Raw genomic sequence first — 20,698 nt, 5'->3', positions numbered from 1 at the left:
AGATTGTGATCCACGTGCAGACATGTACTGGCCACCGGGACTACCGGGAGATTCCCGGTGGCCCGATGGCTCTCTGGGCCAGTCAGGTGCGGTCCTGGAGCTGCTCCTCTCTGACAGTGAGTGATCGCAATTTCCGTCATATGCTGGAGAGAGCATTAGGCGTTTTGCTCCCTCCAGACCAACGGCAGACTTTCCTTCCTCTCTCCCCCGTCACTTGTTATTACATGACTGGAGAGAGGAACGAGAAGCTGCCTTCAAAACGGTGAGTACACGTGGGAGGGGGATGAGAGGGAGGACACTGATGTAAAGGGCTGCTAATGGGGACTGTGATGTGAAGTGGGCTGCTGGTGGGGACTGTGATGTGAAGGGAGCTGCTGGTGGGGACTGTGATGTGAAGTGAACTGCTGGTGGGGACTGTGATGTGAAGTGGGCTGCTGGTGGGGACTGTGATGTGAAGGGAGCTGCTAGTGGGGACTGTGATGTGAAGTGAGCTGCTGGTGGGGACTGTGATGTGAAGTGAGCTGCTGGTGGGGACTGTGATGTGAAGTGAGCTGCTGGTGGGGACTGTGATGTGAAGTGAGCTGCTGGTGGGGACTGTGATGTGAAGTGGGCTGCTGGTGGGGGCTGTGATGTGAAGTGGGCTGCTGGTGGGGACTGTGATGTAAAGTGGGCTGCTGGTGGGGACTGTGATGTAAAGTGGACTGCTGGTGGGGACTGTGATGTGAAGGGAGCTGCTGGTGGGGACTGTGATGTGAAGTGGGCTGCTGGTGGGGACTGTGATGTGAAGTGGGCTGCTGGTGGGGACTGTGATGTAAAGTGGGCTGCTGGTGGGGGCTGTGATGTAAAGTGGGCTGCTGGTGGGGACTGTGATGTGAAGGGAGCTGCTGGTGGGGACTGTAATGTAAAGTGGGCTGCTGGTGGGGACTGTGATGTGAAGGGAGCTGCTGGTGGGGACTGTGATGTGAAGTGGGCTGCTGGTGGGGTCTGTGATGTGAAGTGGGCTGCTGGTGGGGACTGTGATGTGAAGGGAGCTGCTGGTGGGGACTGTGATGTAAAGTGAGCTGCTGGTGGGGACTCTGATGTGAAGGGAGCTGCTGATTGGGACATTCTGATGTAAGGGGGATGCTGTTGGGGACACTCTGATGTAAGGGGGACGCTGTTGGGGACACTCTGATGTAAGGGGGACACTGTTGGGGACACTCTGATGTAAGGGGGACGCTGTTGGGGACACTCTGATGTAAGGGGGATTCTGTTGGGGACACTCTGATGTAAGGGGGGTGCTGTTGGGGACACTCTGATGTAAGGGGGACGCTGTTGGGGACACTCTGATGTAAGGGGGATGCTGTTGGGGACACTCTGATGTAAGGGGGACGCTGTTGGGGACACCCTGATGTAAGGGGGATGCTGTTGGGGACACTCTGATGTAAGGGGGATGCTGTTGGGGACACTCTGATGTAAGGGGGATGCTGTTGGGGACACTCTGATGTAAGGGGGACGCTGTTGGGGACACTCTGATGTAAGGGGGATGCTGTTGGGGACACTCTGATGTAAGGGGGGCGCTGTTGGGGACACTCAAAATTAAAGTGGGCCAGTCATGAGGAAGTCCAGGGCCAAATTTTTTTCACAGTCCAGCCCTGTCCACGTGCACATTTTCCTAACTTGGTGCACTGTTAAACAGGCTCAGACAACACAGTCAGCAAGTCCCCATAACCAGTACAGAATACTTACATCGCTAGCATTGAAGTAGGCTTTCTTGGCTCTCAGAGCGATTGGAGTGTCAGGCACACTAGTATATTTGTGCTTCAGTTTCTCGTATTGAGCTTTGTATTTTTTCTGAAAAAAAAAAATAGCAATAATATATCTCACTAATTATACAAAATTGAATGAAGTACATGATAAATGTATGTATATTATATTGCATTTATGAATGATGTGAGCTCATTTACAGCTAACAAATAAACCGCGTAAGAGTGGAATGAGTCACTGCTTTATCACCTCTATCACACTGCCTTCTCACAAAACCACTTAGTCAGCTCTTCACACTTCTAAAGGTTTGTAACAAAAACAATAAATAATTGAAGAATTAGATCAAATCTGGCTCCATAAATGCAATATTTTACTGGACTAGGCAGGACTGTGTCCAAGGAAGGAAGAACCCCACAAAAAATTATAAAATCTAAACCCTAATACATAAAATCATCTAAAGCCAGAATGCCCCAATAACATTATGCGTTCACACCTATGCTTTTTTTGTCGCTATTTGCAGAAACGCACTACAGTTCATTTAACATGGTTTCCTATTGGACACGTTCACATCCATGCTTTTTTCAGCCGCTACAGTTTTGGAAGGGATCAGGGACTTTTTTTGGTTTAAAAGACTTCAATGGAGAAGCTGCAGAAAAGCATGTAGTGCGTTTTTGCTGTGATTTTACTTTGGTTTTGCCATGATCTGCATTTTTTAATACCCCAAACAATAAATTTGCCCAAATAAAAAGGATAAAAATGCAAGACACAAATCCTGACAAAATCGCGGTAAAATCGTGTGTGCAAAAATGCAAAACGCATAGCAAAAAAGCACTGCATAAGTATGAATTGAGCCTAAAGAAAGAATTCACAATATGAATAGGCCATATGATGAAAATTTGTTAAACAATGTAGTAGAGACCCTGGTCTATAATTATTGAAATATCACACACAATTGTACTACACAATATGTAACAGTACCCCCCCCAATCTGATAAATGCATGGTCTATGTGCATATACATAGAAGAGATTAACATGGCTGAACATAGGAGGTAGCATGGTGGAACTAGACCACTCTGTTGCATTTCATGATATTACTATATATGGTTCAGACCAACGAAGCTCTGGGTTCTGATCCCACCAAGGACGCTATCTGCAGGGAGTCTGTATGGCGTCCCCAGGCATTTGTAAAAAAGCCTCTAGGTACTCTCATTTCCTCTTACAATATACTGGTAGGTTAACTGCATTCCTCAAAAACTGGCCTTGGTTTAGTAGAGTGAGCCTCTTTCGAGGAAAGGGATTAAGTCATTCAATATATTTTGTAAAGTGTTATATATAATTACATAGTAGGTAAGGTTGAATAAAGACAATAGTCCATCCAGTTCAACCTGTGTAGCTGTACGTGTGTCAGTGTCTATAGTCAATTCCCATATCCCTGTATGTTGTGTTCTTTAAGATGCACATCCAAGAGTCGTTTAAAAATATCCATACTCCCTGCTGCCACCATCAATTGTGGAAGAGAGTTCCACAGCCTTATTGCCCTGATAGTGAAATCCCCCCCTGCACAGTTTAAGGTTAAATCACTTCTCCTCCAATCTCATTGTTTGGCCCCGTGTCCTCTTACACCCCCTGAGACTGAATAGTTTTTTTTCCTATGCTGGAATCACCATTGAGGTGTTTGTAAAAGGCTTTCATGTCCCCTCTCAAGTGTCGCTTCTCCATCGAGAATTAATTTAGTGCTTGTTGTAATTCCTCATAATTGAGGTCGTCCATTCCCCTTATTAATTTCGTTGCCCTTCTTTGGACTCTCTCCAGTTCCAGAACATCCCTTCAGAGGACTGGTGACCAGAACTGGATGAAGTACTCCAGATGTGGCCTAACCAGAGTTTTAAAAAGTGGCAGGATTATCGTTTTATCCCCGGAGTATATCCCCTTTTTTTATGCATGCTAAAATTCGGCCGGGTTTGGTGGCTGCAGCTTGACATTGCATGCTTTTTCTCAGTCTGTCTTCTACTAGGACCCCCAGATATTCCTCCATCCTTGATTCCTCCAGCGGTTCTCCCCCTAGTGAGTAGTTTGCATTTATGTTTTTTGCCCCCAAGTACATTATTTCACATTTCTCCACATTAAACCTCATTTGCCATGTAGTTGCCCATTATTTTGTTTAGGTCTTTCTGTAAAATTTCTAAATCTTGTAAAATTTCTATATCCTGTAAAATTTCTATATCTTTAATATATATATATATATATATATATATATATATATATATATATTTCTACATTCTATATATTTATATAAATAAAAAAAATAGGTGAATGGTTTATAAGCAACCCCCAAATTCATTGCAGATATGGAAATCTTACCTCGCTGACCAGGTCCTTGACGTGTTTAGCAAGTTTGAGGTCTTGTGTTTGTCCACCAGCATGGTGATGGGGTCTCTCTTTAGTTGCAACCTCTGTGTATATGTACTAGAACAAGAAAAAAAATTATGATTATAATAAGCAAAACTTCATATTGCCTTCCTCCCCACTAAAACACAGTTCACCGTTTCCCCACCTTTTTTACAAATTGCAACTCATAGCCTGTTTAGAAGAGTATGCAGAGACATCTAAAGATTTTTACATGCAAGACATTCAAATCAAAGGGGGTAGTATATCCTAGCTCAGCTACACACTAGGTAAAGTAGTATTAAAACCCCACCATATTTTCTTGATTCATTGCTAGTAATTCTTTTTATTAGTCATTGTAATAATGTATGACCAGTTGAGGGATCTCACCTTGCTCTGGAGTTCTTGTCCTTTCTTGGCTCTAACAAAGTCAGGAGTATCTAGTACAGTGGTGTAGACTGACTTCTGCTTGTTGCCAACAGCTCTGTATACATTCTATAAACATAGAAGGCACTTCATTTTATTCATAACACACAAAATAGTACACACAGAAAATAACCTTGCGATTAAAGAGAACCTGATCAAATATAATGCTTTAAAAAAATCTTGTGCATGCATGCTAAGTAATATGTAACTGTAAAGCCTCGTACACACGATCAGATTGTTGGCCAACAAAAACCGTGGAATATTGTCCGAAGGGCATTGGCCCAAACTTGTCTTGCATACACACGACCACACAATTGTTAGCCAACAAATACGAAGAACGTTGTTTTTCAGCTCTTTAGTGCCACCCTTTGGGCTCCTGCTAATTTCGTGTTAGTAGAAGTTTGGTGAGTGTTGATTCGCGCTTTTCATTTCACAATTTTCATTTCGCACTTTTCATTTCGCAATTTTCATTTCGCACTTTTCATTTCGCACTTTTCATTTCGCACTTTTCAGTTCACACTTTTCGGTTAGCGCTTTTCAGTTCATTTCTGAACGGCTGTTCATCAACCAGCCATGTTGCAGAATCGGAGGAGATAACGTGTTATTTATTATTGGCCTTGGAGTTATTGCTTTGACGTTATTTTTTTGGTTGAATAATGATTTGATTTGGTATATTTTCTATATTTTTGGATGCATAGAATGCACTTTTTGGTTAAGTTCTATTGGCAGATAGCATGTCTAATTTTATTTGTTTTCTTTTTTTAATGCACAATAAAAAAAATGTGTAGAATAATACTTGGCTTTGTGTTTTACTTCAAATGACAGTTTGGGAGTAGACAGTTACATTTAAAAAAATACAATGTAAAATTGACAAGGGACACCAACATAGTATCTTTGATCTTAAAAACTACGGGATAATGGTGTTGTGGTAACTTGCCCACATAAAAAAAAAAAAAAAGCATAATAATATTATTCTTGATATCATTAGAAAAAAAAGCCTTTGAAAATTTGTTTGCAATAACTCCATCAGTATCACCAACAAAGCAGCTTCATTATTACCCCATTAAAAAAGAAGAGAATTGTGCCCTGCATTTCGAGATTTCATAATTTGCCACGTCACGAATGGTAATTCTCCATTATGAACGCTGCTTTACAAGACCGACCGCTTCTGGCTCGTCCTTGCTTCCGAGCATGCGTGTTTGTACTTTGGACTTTTGTCCGACGGACTTGTGTACACACGCTCCGAAAATCCGACAACACACATTTGTCCGCGGAAAATTTGAAAACCTGCTATCCAACATTTGTTCACGGAAAATCCGACAACAATTGTCTGATGGAGCATATACACGGTCGGACTTTCCGCCAATGGCCTGTCATCGAACACTTCCCGTCGGAAAGTCCGATCATGTGTACGCGGCTTAACACTTCCAGGTATTTATTACCTCTCACACAGATCAACTGCTAGTTTTGTCTAGGAGTGAGCAGAAAGCCTATACTCACCCGATCCTTCGGAAAAAAGCACTCCCCCGCGGTCCAGCAATGGACTGTTCCTGGTCTATGGAGCTTGCTCTGAGCGTTATGATGTCAGGAACAGTCCACTATTTAAGACTGCTGGAGCGGAGGGCTATCGTTCCAGTCTTGTGCTGGGAGGATCAGAGGATCAGGTAAGTATAATGTATCTTTTCTCTCCTCTCCCCTAGAAAAAGCAAGTAGTTAACTACTTGTTAACTACAGTGCAGGCACAGACCCACTGCATGGGATTTTTTGGACAGGAGTTGGGCTTTAATAATAGAAGCTGTTTTGAAAATTGTTACTGTTGATGATATATTGTGACAGGTCAGGAATTTATTCACTTGTGAAGTTGCAGAATCCCACTTTAGGTGAAGGCAATTTGAGCTTTAGATTCCATATATCTCTATGTATTAGACTTCAAATTACAGAATGTCATCCTGTGTTTTAAAATTGAATTCTAGAGAATAAATAAAAACATATATGTAGGTTGTAATTGCCACTGCATACCTTTAATATCCTCCTTGTTCTGTGAAGTCCAGTCTGTATTTGTATTTAAGGGATAGCTTACACTAGCATTAGCCCCCTGAAGAGTGATCCTCGGTGGGTAAGGAGGCATTATGTCACCTGTTCACTTCAGATTTTATACCCTAAAAACCCGCACTACTGTGCCATAACTGTGTTGTCTGAAACAGGCACTTTAGCTAAAGAAAAAGTGGTTGTCTTATGCATTTCTATTTGATTTTTCTACATTTGCCGAAAAAACCTTGTAACTCTAGATATGTTACTTACCTCGCTCAGATGTGTTTTTAGTTCCTGAACAGTCCTGTATTCTGGGGTGTCCAGTACCACACTGTATTTGTCCCACATCTTCTTGGCAGGTGTGGTGTATTGATAGTGAGACTGAAAAACAAAGGCACAAACAGTTTAAGACAATGATGAACTATGTAGACAGGAATGTATTTACTACTACTGTTAAAATGCAGCACACTATAGTATTCTCTTACCCAGAGCTTGCGCAGGTCACGAGCCCGCACCATATCTGGGGTGTCATATAGGAAGCATCCAAGACCTTTCAGCCACTGCAAGTCTTCCTTGTACTTATTCTAGGGGGAACAATAAAAAAAAAAAAAAAAAAAGATTAGCTTTTGTTAGCTTGTCATAATTTGTTAGGTGTTCTGTTGAATACAGATAACAAGAAATAAACAAAACAAAACAAAACAACAACCAAAAATATGTAGTATAAATAAAATACTATCCGACTAAAAAAATCACTTACATCGCTGGTTATTTCTCCAACATAGCGGCAATGAATAGTCTGTGGGGTGTATGGCATTGAGGTCATGTGACCTTTCAGTCTGAAATAGTCAGATTTGTACACCAGCTGCAAGACAAAGGAAAGGTACGAAATAGTGAACGGGGTATTGTTATAAAGGATGATCTGTTGTCCTTTATCAGCAAAGAATGTCATCAAAACCTACATCACTAATGGCATCCTGTGTAGCTTTGACTTGGCGGATCTCTGGCGTATCTGGAGTTGTATGTATTTTATCCTTCTGCTTGTGATACAACTGACGGTAAAGCCTCTGAAATATGAGAAGAAAAAAAACATACTTTATTACAAGCATAGATAAAATGTAATCTGCCAAAGAGTACAATTAAAACACACTGATCTTCTATAATCTAGAAAAGACTTCCAGTTTCTAACATAATTGCACAACTAAATATCTATAAAACATAGGAACACCTTTTCCTGTTCCAAGAAAGCATTGGCCTCAATCTTACAAGTCTTGGTAGGCTACCAATTGACTTGTAAATATTAATGTTTGGATTAAAAAGCTGTAAAATAGTGTACAGCTAAACATAGGTGTGCGCAGGGGGTGTGCCATGCATGCCTGGGTACACCCTAATCATGCTGTGCAGTGCCGATTCCCCCTACTACTTGGGCTTCCCTTGTGTTGCACACCCCCCCTCACCGCAGTGCAGCTGGCTTCCTCTCCTCTCCTCCCCGATGCAGCGGGAGATGTTTTAGAATGCAGAGTGGGGGGAAGGGGCTAATCATTATGTCATTAACCATCCCCTTTCTTTTCTAAATGAACAAAGTGAATACACTCCACACTCTGGGGGTCCTACACACTACCAAAAGACAGCCGCTGGCTACCTCAAGGACAGCATCCTGCTGGCAACAAGGAGCCAACTAGGGATGAGGCGAACACCCCCCTGTTCAGGTCGCACCAGAACTTGCGAACAGGCAAAAAATTTGCTCGAACACGCGAACACCGTTAAAGTCTATGGGACACGAACATGAATAATCAAAAGTGCTCATTTTAAAGGCTTATATGAAAGTTATTGTCATAAAAAGTGTTTGGGGACCTGGGTCCTGCCCCTGGGACATGGATCAATGCAAAAAAAAGTTTTAAAAAAGGCAGTTTTTTCGGGACCAGTGATTTTAATAATGCTTAAAGTGAAACAATAAAAGTGTAATATTCCTTTAAATTTCGTACCTGGGGGGTGTCTATAGTATGCCTGTAAAGGGGCGCATGTTTCCCGTGTTTAGAACAGTCTGACAGCAAAATGACATTACAAAGGAAAAAAAGTCATTTAAAACTACTCGCGGCTATTAATGAATTGCCGGTCCAACAATACACATAAAAGTTCATTGATAAAAACGGCATGGGAATTCCCCACAGGGGAACCCCGAACCAAATTTTTTTTTTTTAAATGACGTGGGGGGTCCCCCTAAATTCCATACCAGGCCCTTCAGGTCTGGTATGGATATTAAGGGGAACCCTGGCCAAAATGTTTTTAAAAAATGGCGTGGGGTCCCCCCAAAAATCCATACCAGACCCTTATCCGAGCACGCAACCTGGCAGGCCCCAGGAAAAGAGGGGGGGACGAGAGAGCGCCCCCCCTCCTAAACCGTACCAGGCCACATGCCCTCAACATTGGGAGGGTGCTTTGGGGTAGCCCCCCAAAACACCTTGTCCCCATGTTGATGGGGACAAGGGCATCATCCCCACAACCCTTGCCCGGTGGTTGTGGGGGTCTGCGGGTGGGGGGCTTATCGGAATCTGGAAGCCCCCTTTAACAAGGGGACCCCCAGATCCTGGCCCTCCCCCCTGTGTGAAATGGTAAGGGGGTACTCTTGTACCCCTACTATTTCACAAAAAAACTGTCAAAAATGTTAAAAATGACAAGAGACAGTTTTTGACAATTCCTTTATTTAAATGCTTCTTCTTTCTTCTATCGTCTTTCTTCTATCTTCTATCTTCCTTCAGTTTCTTCCTCCATCTTCTTCTGGTTCTTCCTCCGGTGTTATCGTCCAGCATCTCCTCCGAGGCATCTTCTTCTCTTCATCTTCTTCTCCGGGCCGCTCCGCATCCATGATGGCATGGAGGGAGGCTCGCGCTGTGTGACGCTTCTCCTCCTCTGACGGTTCTTAAATAATGGAGGGCGGGGCCACCCGGTGAACCTGCCCCCCTCTGACATCACGGGGAATGCCACAGGGAAGTCCCCGTCAAGTCCCCGTGCGTCAGAGGAGGAGGGGTCACCGGGTGGCCCCGCCCTCCGTTATTTAAGAACCGTCAGAAGCGTCAGACAGCGGGAGCCTCCCTCCATGCCATCATGGATGCAGAGCGGCCCGGAGAAGAAGATGAAGAGAAGAAGACGCCGCGGAGGAGATGCTGGACGAGAACACCGGAGGAAGAACCAGAAGAAGAAGAAGATGGAGGAAGAAACCGAAGGAAAATAGAAGATAGAAGAAAGAAGATAGAAGAAAGAAGAAGCATTTAAATAAAGGAATTGTCAAAAACTGTCTCTTGTCATTTTTAACATTTTTGACAGTTTTTTGTGAAATGGTAGGGGTACAAGAGTACCCCCTTACCATTTCACACAGGGGGGAGAGCCGGGATCTGGGGGCCCCCTTGTTAAAGGGGGCTCTTCCAGATTCCGATAAGCCCATCCCCGCAGACCCCCACAACCACCGGGCACGGGTTGTGGGGATGAGGCCTTTGTCCCCATCAACATGGGGACAATGTGTTTTGGGGGGCTACCCCAAAGCACCCTCCCAATGTTGAGGGCATGTGGCCTGGTACGGTTCAGGAGGGGGGGTGCTCTCTCGTCCCCCCCTCTTTTCCTGCGGCCTGCCAGGTTGCGTGCTCGGATATGGGTCTAGTATGGATTTTTGGGGGGACCCCACGCCAATTTTTTTTTTATTTTGGCGCGGGGTTCCCCTTAAAATCCATACCAGATCTGAAGGGTCTGGTATAGATTTTGAGGGAGACCCCAACGCCATTTTTTTTTTATTTTGGCCGGGGTTCCCCTTAATATCCACACCAAACCTGAAGGACCTGGTATGTAATTTAGGCTGACCCCCCACGTCATTTTTTTTAAATTTTGGTTCGGGGTTCCCCTGTGGGGAATTCCCATGCCGTTTTTATCAATGAACTTGTATGTGTATTGTCAGACCGGCAATTCATTAATAGCCGCGAGTAGTTTTAAATTACCTTTTTTCCTTTAAAATGTCATTTTGCTGTCAGACTGTTCTAAACAAGGGAAACATGCGCCCCTTTACAGGCATACTATAGACACCCCCCAGATACGAAATTTAAAGGAATATTACACTTTTATTGTTTCACTTTAAGCATTACTAAAATCACTGCTCCCAAAAAAAGGCCGTTTTTAAAACTTTTTTTTGCATTGATCCATGTCCCCTGGGGCAGGACCCAGGTCCCCAAACACTTTTTATGACAATACCATGCATATAAGCCTTTAAAATTAGCACTTTTGATTTCTCCCATAGACTTTTAAAGGGTGTTCAGCGGCTTTCGAATTTGCTGCGAACACCCCAAATTGTTCGCTGTTTGGCGAACTGGCAAACAGCTGATGTTCGAGTCGAACATGAGTTCGACTCAAACTCGAAGCTCATCCCTAGAGCCAACTAATTGTGCTAGGTCTGGTACCTTCCTTTATGTAAGGATTTCAGTTTAACCTACTTTGGCCAATGCTATTATTACAAATATTTACTGGTGGAAAGTTAGAGACAACACATTCAAGGGGAGAGACTGCAGAAATTATATCTTCCCTAAAATTCTGAGCCAGGAGTGTCAAGAGAGCTTCCAATCAGCTGACCCCACTCTCAGAGGAGGTGAACTATTTAGCTTTAGAACGCACAGCATCTAACACTAGCCTTTACTAAGAAAGTGGGAGAAAGTTTCAAGAAAGTGCAGAAAGTTTCAACTTTATAAGTTTGAAACCTTTGCTGAAAATAACAAATCTTTGTCCAGGTTGGTCTGTATGTCATCAGCACATCCACCCAAGTGCTGATTCGGATTGCTCACCGAGTGCTGAGTGTTTGAAAAAACCCTTACCATATGCGGTGTGAGACATATAAGAGATTACAATGTTTATGCCACTTTTCTAATAGAATTATATTTTTAGCACCCCTCGAGATTTACATTACACAGCTTGCTGAACTACACTGTTTTAAAGTTCAAAATATTTATACAGGACTGTTTAACAAAATTACATGAATATGCTGCTGTTAGTGAACAATAGACCATTAAACAAAGAGCAGGCTCCAAAGGTATGACTGGAGAATGAATTAATGACTCCTTACCTCATTAAGGACTTTGTTGACGTTCTTGATGTTGATAAAGCTAACGTTATCTGCAGGCAGGGTGTAGGATTTAGCCTTCACATGTTCATAGAGTTCTTTGTACTTCAACTATTTTGGCAAATAAAAACAAAGGCAGATGTCAGAACACTATTTCTAGCAAAATGGAACAGGAGCCAGCATGCAGTTCCATGTATTTTGTTGGAAAATCAGTGTACTATTGTAAATAGTAGAATCTACTCACATCGCTGCCAAGGATCTGAGCTTTCTTGGCTTGTACAATGGATGGCATATCCTTTGGAAGAGTATAACCTGTGGGAAGGGATTGGACGCTGGCCTCCCGGTACAGAGCCTTAGGAAGAAGATACAAGAGGTTAGTCAGGAAATGACAATTAGAATATCATTTCAATATGTCTATTTTTCATCTCAATATGTCTATTTACTTTGTTAAATATCTTAGGCCCATCTAGCTATATTGTACGGATTTGACTTGTATCTATCTTTTGCACTTTGATGGTACCGTACATTGATGTTTAGTGCCAGTATACAGTTTTTTGGCATAAAATATTTAGTACATGTGGTGTGCACTAATTATTGCCAATAAACTCATCACATTAAAAAATTACAGTACTTTCTTAAACTCAAAAATGTGTAGTCCTTTACCAATCATTTGCCTTGTTGTAAAACTTTCTGGATATAGTAGATAAGAGTTGGAAACTTTGTAAGCTTTTTATTGCTGTCTGTATTGAAGCTGAGAAGATTCAACCTTCTCTTTGTCTTAGTGAGTTATGTCACTGTTACTGTAAGTGAGGGAACATTTTCCAGTGGGGAGACTTCTTGCAGTGTCAACCATCTAAAAGAGGATATCATTCATTTCAAAGAGATCTCCTCTCATTTCCTGTTGTGTCAACCATCTAAAAGAGGATTTAATTCACTTTGAAGAGATTTCCTCCCACTTCCTGTTGCGTCTACAGAAAAAGAAGTGGGGATAACTCCCCAATGTGACATATAGCAATAAAATCTGAGAGGGATTTAACCATACGCTACTCTATCCAAAACGAATTTGACTAATCTTGAAACTAACTGTAATGCTGCACTTTAACCCTAATGCTGTGTATTTCTATAGTCATATGTAAATTTCTTTTTAAATGTGAAATAGCTGGCACACCTTTACATCTCTCTTTTGTGCATGAACAGAAAAGGGACACACTCACATCACTTCTTATCTTGTTGGCGTTGCTGGCTCTGTCCAGTTCAACTGTGTTGGTGCTTGAAGTAACTTTTCCTCTAACATTCTTCTCATAGTCAGAGTGATACACAACCTGAGAAAATGAAACATATAAATTGTGACTTTTGAATTTTAATTCTCTGAACAATGATGGGGAAATATATAAAGTGCAAACATTCAATTGCATCTTCTCTATGTCCTTTTCCTCAGTAAAGCTACAGGCATTCAGCTTTATCAATGATTAGTTTTATGACGCTTTGTGCTTTACATGAACAATACTCACATCGCTGCTTTGTTTGCCACTGGTGACAGCCTGGACATAGACTGGAGTATCCATCACTGAGGAGAACGTCTTCTTCAACTCTTCAGCTTTAGCTTTGTATTTGTACTGTTAGAGATAAATTACATTTGTGTTAATCATTTTGGAAATTTGTTATTTTGCTAGACCCCCAAGTATCAGTGCCCTTAGCCCAGTGTTCTGAGATCCTATGTGTTTGTTTGCCATCATTCTTGGACCCAAGTAAAGTACCGTATTCATAACATGTCAAATGATCTGTGCTACAATTTTTTGTGATACATTTGTTTGTTTCTGGTATATTTTTTTGTCATAGCTTAATTGAATCTCCCCCTCCACCAGTGCCACTGTTCTGGGACTTACCATATCAGTGTCATGATGCCCTCGTGCCATACTCTTATTGTAGATCTTAAAGGGTTGATTTCATAAAGCAAGACATTTTCCTTTAGCATAGTGTAGATAGTGAAAATTCACTTTGCAAAGAATACCCAATTAAGTGCAAGGAAAAAAAATATATATATTTTTGCTTGCATATGATTTGATGATGGGAATCAGCAGAGCTTTGCCTCATTGACTAAGCTCTGAGAAAAATTCCCTTGCAACGTGAAAACACCTTTGCAAAGTGAACAGTCTATTTACCATTTTGGTTTGCTAACAGTGATACCTAGCAGTCAGACATTTTTTTAAGTTCTGATTTACAGATTTGTTCCTACAATGTAGTGCAGAAATATTCCAAGCTGTTGCACTTACATCACTGCGGAGGTCATATGCATGCTTGGCATGCAGGATCTCAGGTGTGTCCCAAACGAAGCAGCCCACTCCTTTTAGCCAGTTCAGATCATCCTTGTACACAATCTAGCAAGTGGAAAGATTTCTTTTTAGTATTTTGACTAGTACTCACAACCATACTATTAGGTTTATTTTAAATATATATATATAAAACTGTCAAAGTTGTCTGAATGTATAAAACATAGTCCTGCTACTCACATCGCTCAGCTGGTCATTGACTTTGCGGGCATGGACGTAGAGTTGAAGGTCAGGCAGGCAGATCCATTCATGAAGATATTTTCTGTATTCAATTTCACTGACTTTGTGTTGTGTCTCCCGGGCAGCAACGATCTCCAACATGTCCGGAGCGATGTGGATCTTAGCCTTGTTCTTTTCATAGGTCTCTCTGTATAAACGCTGTCAAAACACATTTAAGAATGGATGAAAAACAATTTTCATGTACTTAGGAGTTCTGCCACACCTTCAGCGTATTCTAAAAGGGACAGATCCAAATAATCTGAAAAAAGGGACTCGCACCTAGTGATGTGTGGGGAATGTACCCTCCCTTCTGGGTCTTCTATTATTTTACACAGCATGAGTTACATTTAGTAACAGAGTAGTGTACCAGGAACTTACTAGTTCTTACTACTGGGGTTCCAAGGAGACATTAGATGTCAGAGGGTAGTTCAGTTGTATGTGGATTGACCCTTTATAGCATAACTAAGTGCAAAATCAATGACAATATATTTAATTGACTTTGGGAATAGCATCAGAGCTGCAGTTTTTTTTTTTCCTGAGTCTTCCGGTTAGTTTTATTATCTGTTGATCCTGCCTGTAGATGCATTAATCTCCACTTCCTGTAACAGGCCAAATGGCAGTTACATGAGACTGGGAAAGCCATTTATTACAGTGCCATGGGTGCATACAACAGTCAGCTTTTATTCATATGGCCTATATCTTTTTTTCCAAAATTAAAAAAACGAAAAAAAAAAACTGCTAACATTGCTCTAAGTCCCTAAATCTGTTAGCTTGAATTGGGCTTTAATTTATTTGCCACTTAAAGTGGAACTTTAGTCAGAAAATGAAGACCTGCTAGATCACTTCAGGCTGGCCCCTTTTCTAGGTATAGCTATGTAAAACATTAAAAAAAAGGGCCTGTACTGTTTAAAATCCAGTAATACACTGCCTAACCCTGCTCTGCACATGCTCAGCTGCTCTCAGTTTGCAGAGGCCGATCTGCTGACAGCCTTAAAGTGGAATTATCCTCCTATTCTTTACAGCCAAGGAAGCTGCTTCTGTTTGATCCGCAACTGCCATGGTGCTATACATGGGATCAGTTATGACACCAGCCATTTGATGGTTTGACAGTTTGGTTGAGGACACTGTAACTATTTTTAAACTGTTTGATCGATTGGGTTTAGTTAAGCTTTATGATTCACTGCTGTTTAGGGTTCTGGAATTCAGCAAATTGGCAGCCTCCAGCAAAGAAGAAACAAGAGCAATGCTGGAGGCAATTTACAGCACACACTAATTTTGGTAGCATAATTTTTAATGTGGAATTTATGTTCCTTGCTAAAGAACATTATTTTTTATCAAGTTATTATGGGTAAAGTTCCAGTTTAAATTCAATTAAAAAAAAACAAATGTCCATCTAAAGCTGACTACGCTAATAGATTTATGAACAAACATTCATACGAAAATTCTCACCAGTACATTTGATGACATTACCAATGTCGTGTGAAAGTGCCTCAAAAAAACTGGAGTAAATGAACATCCCTGAATGAATGAAAACTACATTCACTGTTAGAAATGTGTTTATTCAATTTCACTAAGGTTGAAATCGAACATCGATTTAGCTCCACTATTAGAAAATATAATATTTTCCCTGAAATATAAAGCCCGCTGTCAGGTGATGTCACAGGAAAAATGGAATGATTCGCGCTATATAAATTGGTAAATGTGTGGCTGTTTAGTCACACCAAAAAACACTAAATGCAACCTGTGTAAATAAATACATAACCATACGTGCAATAGTGTATCTTAATCAATACAAACAAATGTGGAAAATAAAGTCCAAACAAAAATAAACGTATTAAAAAGTCATTTGTGAATGGAAAAAATTTTATAAAAAATAGTCCATGAGAAGAACCCAAAGAAAGTGAAAATAGCAATCACGGGTTTTTCAACCACATGGAGCCTCAGATATGTGGGACCACCACCGACAGTAAGAGCCTGGCCGCTTACCAGAACCCCATGACCCCCCGTTACAGAGGGTCTAAAGGGCTTTTGAGATCCTAGTAATCCGAACTATCCAGGAACAGGGATGGAGATGGAAACTGGAAGGAGCATCAGGTGCTGAATTGAAGATGGATGGGTCCACAGGAAGGGGGCTCAGCCCTCAGCAAGGCATTATTATCATAGGAAAGAAGAAAGGGAGGGCTCCCATAGTGTAAAATCCGGTTGCCCAGGCTGAGCGGTATCATCGCACCACCTCCCATTGCTGCTGTACATCTAACAGGACGAGCTATCTGTGGTCATCCGGCCGGTGCCACAGTCTGTTCTTCCGTCTGATGATGCTGATTGTCTGATGATACTGATTATCTCATTTTACATGTGAGTGTTTATATATTTTTTTATAATAAATTACAACCGGATTTTACACTATGGGAGCCCTCCCTTTCTTCTTTCCTATGATAATAATGCCTTGCTGAGGGCTGAGCCCCCTTCCTGTGGACCCATCCATCTTCAATTCAGCACCTGATGCTCCTTCCAGTTTCCATCTCCATCCCTGTTCCTGGATAGTTCGGATTACTAGGATCTCAAAAGCCCTTTAGACCCTCTGTAACGGGGGGTCATGGGGTTCTGGTAAGCGGCCAGGCTCTTACTGTCGGTGGTGGTCCCACATATCTGAGGCTCCATGTGGTTGAAAAACCCGTGATTGCTATTTTCACTTTCTTTGGGTTCTTCTCATGGACTATTTTTTATAAATTTTTTTCCATTCACAAATGACTTTTTAATACGTTTATTTTTGTTTGGACTTTATTTTCCACATTTGTTTGTATTGATTAAGATACACTATTGCACGTATGGTTATGTATTTATTTACACAGGTTGCATTTAGTGTTTTTTGGTGTGACTAAACAGCCACACATTTACCAATTTATATAGCGCGAATCATTCCATTTTTCCTACTTATGTTATGTGTTTGTGTCACATTTAGATTTCGCTGCTCCTTTTCACATTTTAGATATTTTGAAGCGCAATTATTTTTTTCCCTTTTTTTCGGCTAGGTGATGTCACAGAGCCGCTCCAGACTCTGGAAGGATCCTGACAATAACTTTGGGATACACAAAGTTGTCTGATTGGCAGCTGGCTCTGGCTTTCAGCTGAGAGCCAAAGCCAGCTACGCACGTCCCTCCCCAGCCAAGTGCTCAAGTGAGTGTTGAAAGTACACAGTGAAGAGTCTTGACTGACAGTGACCACTCTTTGCTCCAGGAAGACCGAGAATAGATCCAGCAGCGGTCAGATGATTGTTCTGTTCTTGTTCTTAGAACAGGGGGGGAGGGGGGTTGACAGCTGCAGCATGGAGGTGAGTATGTATGTTTGTTTGTTTTTTAGTACCCCAAGCTTCTCGTTTAAAGCTGGTGACAGACTGTAGCTTACATGTAATTTTCCGCTCCCCCCCCCTCAACGAACAAATTAAAAGCTCCCCCCCCGAAAGGTGCCAAATGTGGCACTGGACGGGGGGAGGAAGCAGATAAGCGGAGCTTCCACTTTAGGGTGGGTGTAACTCTGCTTTAACTCAAGTTTTTTTAGATTAGATACTTTATATGTGACAGCTGTCTTATTAAATATTACAAATAAATATGTCTTTAAGAGTATAATTTAAAGCCTCCTCCTCTTCAGTAGGAACACAGACTTAATACAAAAGGCTGTACATGCACAGCCAGCTGTCATCTGACGTTTGTATCACATTTGAGTGGAAGACTGGTGCCGCTCGACTGGTGCCGCTCGACTGGTGCCGCTCAAGTTACTGTGCGGAGGGAATTGCTTCCAATGGGTTGTATCCCAATTGTAGGTGATAGACTCCATTGGGGTCAAGGGCTGCTACCTTTCTTATAAAAAGAACGGAGGCTTTGCCGCAGGGAACACTTAGATGACTGGAGAGGAGCGCCCAGGCTGTCTCTGCTTCACAGCACCGGCACACTACAGAGCCACTGATCGAATATATTTAACCCTCGCAGAGTATAACTATTCTCCAAGAAATACAGCCCTAAAGAAGGGGGAGTCAATTCCCTGAAACGCATTGGCTGTACTTTTTTACTTTTATCTTCAATAAACAACTATAAAATTCACCAAGTGACATTTTTTGGGACATCTGACATTTGTGGGACATTTAGGATTCATCTTTAATAGGAACGTTATTTGACTATATTGGCTATTGTCTACTAATATTTTCCATTTCGGTGCAGCTATCATTTTATTTTAGCACTGCTTCTATGTTATATACATATAAATATACTATATATACATATTCACTAAATGTGTATGTATTATGTGATATGTATTGATTTATTTGGCAGCCATTGTGAACAGTGGCTTGTGCGAGGCAGGATGACCCCTGTGTAAGGGAACCTTATTCTGAGGTTCTCATTTCACTTCCACATGCCCGACTGGTCCTTCATATCAGATGAGGAATAATTATTCTTTTTTTTTATATATGCTTCACAGGCATACATTTTAAAATAGCGCATTATGATCCATTACATGAAATTAATCTTATCACTTGAATTGCATATGCATCCTTGAAGGGACAGACTTTGTTTAAAGAAATGCATTAGATCGAAATCAGCATATGCAAGATAATTTGTGAGGCATACTTTACAGCTATGAGATTGTAATAGGACTTTTTACAGTTCTAAAATTTGAATGTCAAAACACCCTCCTTTTCATATGAAAAAAAAATGGAATTCCTTTTTAAAGTGTTGGCTAGTGTTTACATACCACAAATATCCCCTCTATTTCTCGTTTTTTTTGGAACTTTGGTCTCAGTTTTTAAGAAGGGGATATATGTATGTAAAAAGTGAATAATTTCCTTTGACTTTCTAATTATTTTCTAGCAATTCTTTACCAATTAATTTTATCACTGCTTCCATGCTATAAAAATAATAATGTGATATGTGTGTATTTATTTGCAAGTAAATGTTCTTTAAAAATTATGCAATAAGATGAGGAATCTCACATCCAGGGGAAGTTTTCCAACTCTGAGACATCTTGCTGTGCTTGGATCATCTTGGATACCCTTTGGCAAAGTATAAAGCGCTTTAAACTTCTCATATTCCTCACGGTACTTCAGCTAAAAGAAGATAATCAACAGTTAGCAATGTAGCAATGAGACCCAGAGTACAATTAAAGAGATATCAGCTTAAGACCCCATTCACACAGGGGCAACACGACTTGCAGGTCGCCTCAGCGAGGCGACCTGCAAACGACTGCCCGGGCGACTTGCAAAACGACTTCTGTATAGAAGTCTATGCAAGTCGCCCCAAGTCGCCCCCGAAGTCGTACAGGAACCTTTTTCTAAGTCGGAGCGACTTGCGTCGCTCCCCTTAGAACGGTTCCATAGCACAGAACGGTAGGCGACTTGTCAGGCGACTAGGTCGCCTGACAAGTCGTCCCTGTGTGAATGGGCTCTAAAGGCATTTGGTTCTAGCATTCGTGATAAGCAGGACTAATGAAAATTAAAGTCACACATTCAGAGGGCATCCAGATGTACAGTCATGATCCAATCAACCCCTCCATATTAATTTGCCACTGTGTGCAAAAACACAATTCTTAGGCAAGTCAAGTCTTTTTCCTTAGACTCACAGATACTAATTGCTGTCTATTATGAGATGAGAAGAGAACTAAAATGTCTTTTTGCAATTTTTCTCATTACAAATTAGCTTTAAACACAACTGGTAACATACTTACAGCACTGGCAATGTGCTTGTTTTGCTTAGCAAATGCCAAGGACACTGTGTCCGCAGGAAGCTGGTAGCTGGTGGCTTTAATAGTATCCCAGGCTTGTTTGTACAGGTTCTGAAGAATAAAAGTTCACCTATTAGCAAACTGTAGTTATGGGGCTTAGCCATTAAACTCAAAACATTGTGTTGATACTTACATGGCTGAACAGATCCTTCAGGTTCTGAGTGCGGTTGTAGTCTACAGTTTCCAGAACAGTTGTGTATTTCTCCTTGTTCTTCTCGTAGTCTTCTTTGTACTTACGCTAAACAGGAAGAGAATTAAATTGCATGATTGTAAAGCACATTAAACTGTCAGCCATGCATTGTCCATTTCTGGACCATGGACCAATGGTACTTACGTCACTGGCGTTGATGGCACTTTGGACAGCTGTGACGTACACAGGAGTGTCGGTAACAACGCTAAAGTTCTGGTAATTGTCCTTGCTTGCTTTCTGGTATTTAATCTACAACACATGAAGAAAAGTAATTATACAGGTGTACTGTATATGTTTACAATAAGAGCAATGTTCATTCTGTTATAAGACTTTTGCTAATGTTAGTGTAATTCTGTGAGAGTGCAGACATGTATAATTGCCAAAACAGAAGGAAAAATGAAACTACCAGCAGATAGGTACTTAGAGATGGGATGCATTTCCATAGTATTAAAGGTAGGGTTTATAGCATAGGCATAAACCCGTTCCTGTGACAACCCTATCAGTAA

At 41.4% G+C, this 20,698-nt stretch overlaps 1 protein-coding gene across 22 annotated transcripts in view; it reads right to left on the bottom strand.

Annotated features, from left to right (window-relative positions):
- NEB (nebulin) overlaps positions 1–20,698 on the bottom strand; it is a 309,390-nt gene that overhangs the window by 87,328 nt on the left and 201,364 nt on the right. For all 22 annotated transcript variants that reach the window (XM_073634160.1, XM_073634162.1, XM_073634163.1 and 19 more), the window contains exons 91-107: positions 20,337–20,441; positions 20,136–20,240; positions 19,946–20,053; positions 19,215–19,328; positions 14,192–14,389; positions 13,955–14,059; positions 13,193–13,297; positions 12,896–13,003; positions 11,926–12,033; positions 11,685–11,792; positions 7,549–7,653; positions 7,347–7,451; positions 7,075–7,173; positions 6,860–6,970; positions 4,523–4,627; positions 4,109–4,213; positions 1,729–1,833 (exon numbers count right to left, since the gene is read on the bottom strand). In XM_073634160.1, the coding sequence (XP_073490261.1) occupies positions 1,729–1,833; positions 4,109–4,213; positions 4,523–4,627; positions 6,860–6,970; positions 7,075–7,173; positions 7,347–7,451; positions 7,549–7,653; positions 11,685–11,792; positions 11,926–12,033; positions 12,896–13,003; positions 13,193–13,297; positions 13,955–14,059; positions 14,192–14,389; positions 19,215–19,328; positions 19,946–20,053; positions 20,136–20,240; positions 20,337–20,441 (1,899 nt within the window). The remainder of the gene's footprint in view (positions 1–1,728; positions 1,834–4,108; positions 4,214–4,522; positions 4,628–6,859; positions 6,971–7,074; positions 7,174–7,346; positions 7,452–7,548; positions 7,654–11,684; positions 11,793–11,925; positions 12,034–12,895; positions 13,004–13,192; positions 13,298–13,954; positions 14,060–14,191; positions 14,390–19,214; positions 19,329–19,945; positions 20,054–20,135; positions 20,241–20,336; positions 20,442–20,698) is intronic.

The sequence above is a fragment of the Aquarana catesbeiana genome, linkage group LG06 (assembly GCF_042186555.1).
Source record: "Aquarana catesbeiana isolate 2022-GZ linkage group LG06, ASM4218655v1, whole genome shotgun sequence".
In the NCBI taxonomy this organism is placed as follows: domain Eukaryota; kingdom Metazoa; phylum Chordata; class Amphibia; order Anura; family Ranidae; genus Aquarana; species Aquarana catesbeiana.
This window is presented reverse-complemented; position numbering and strand designations above follow the sequence as displayed.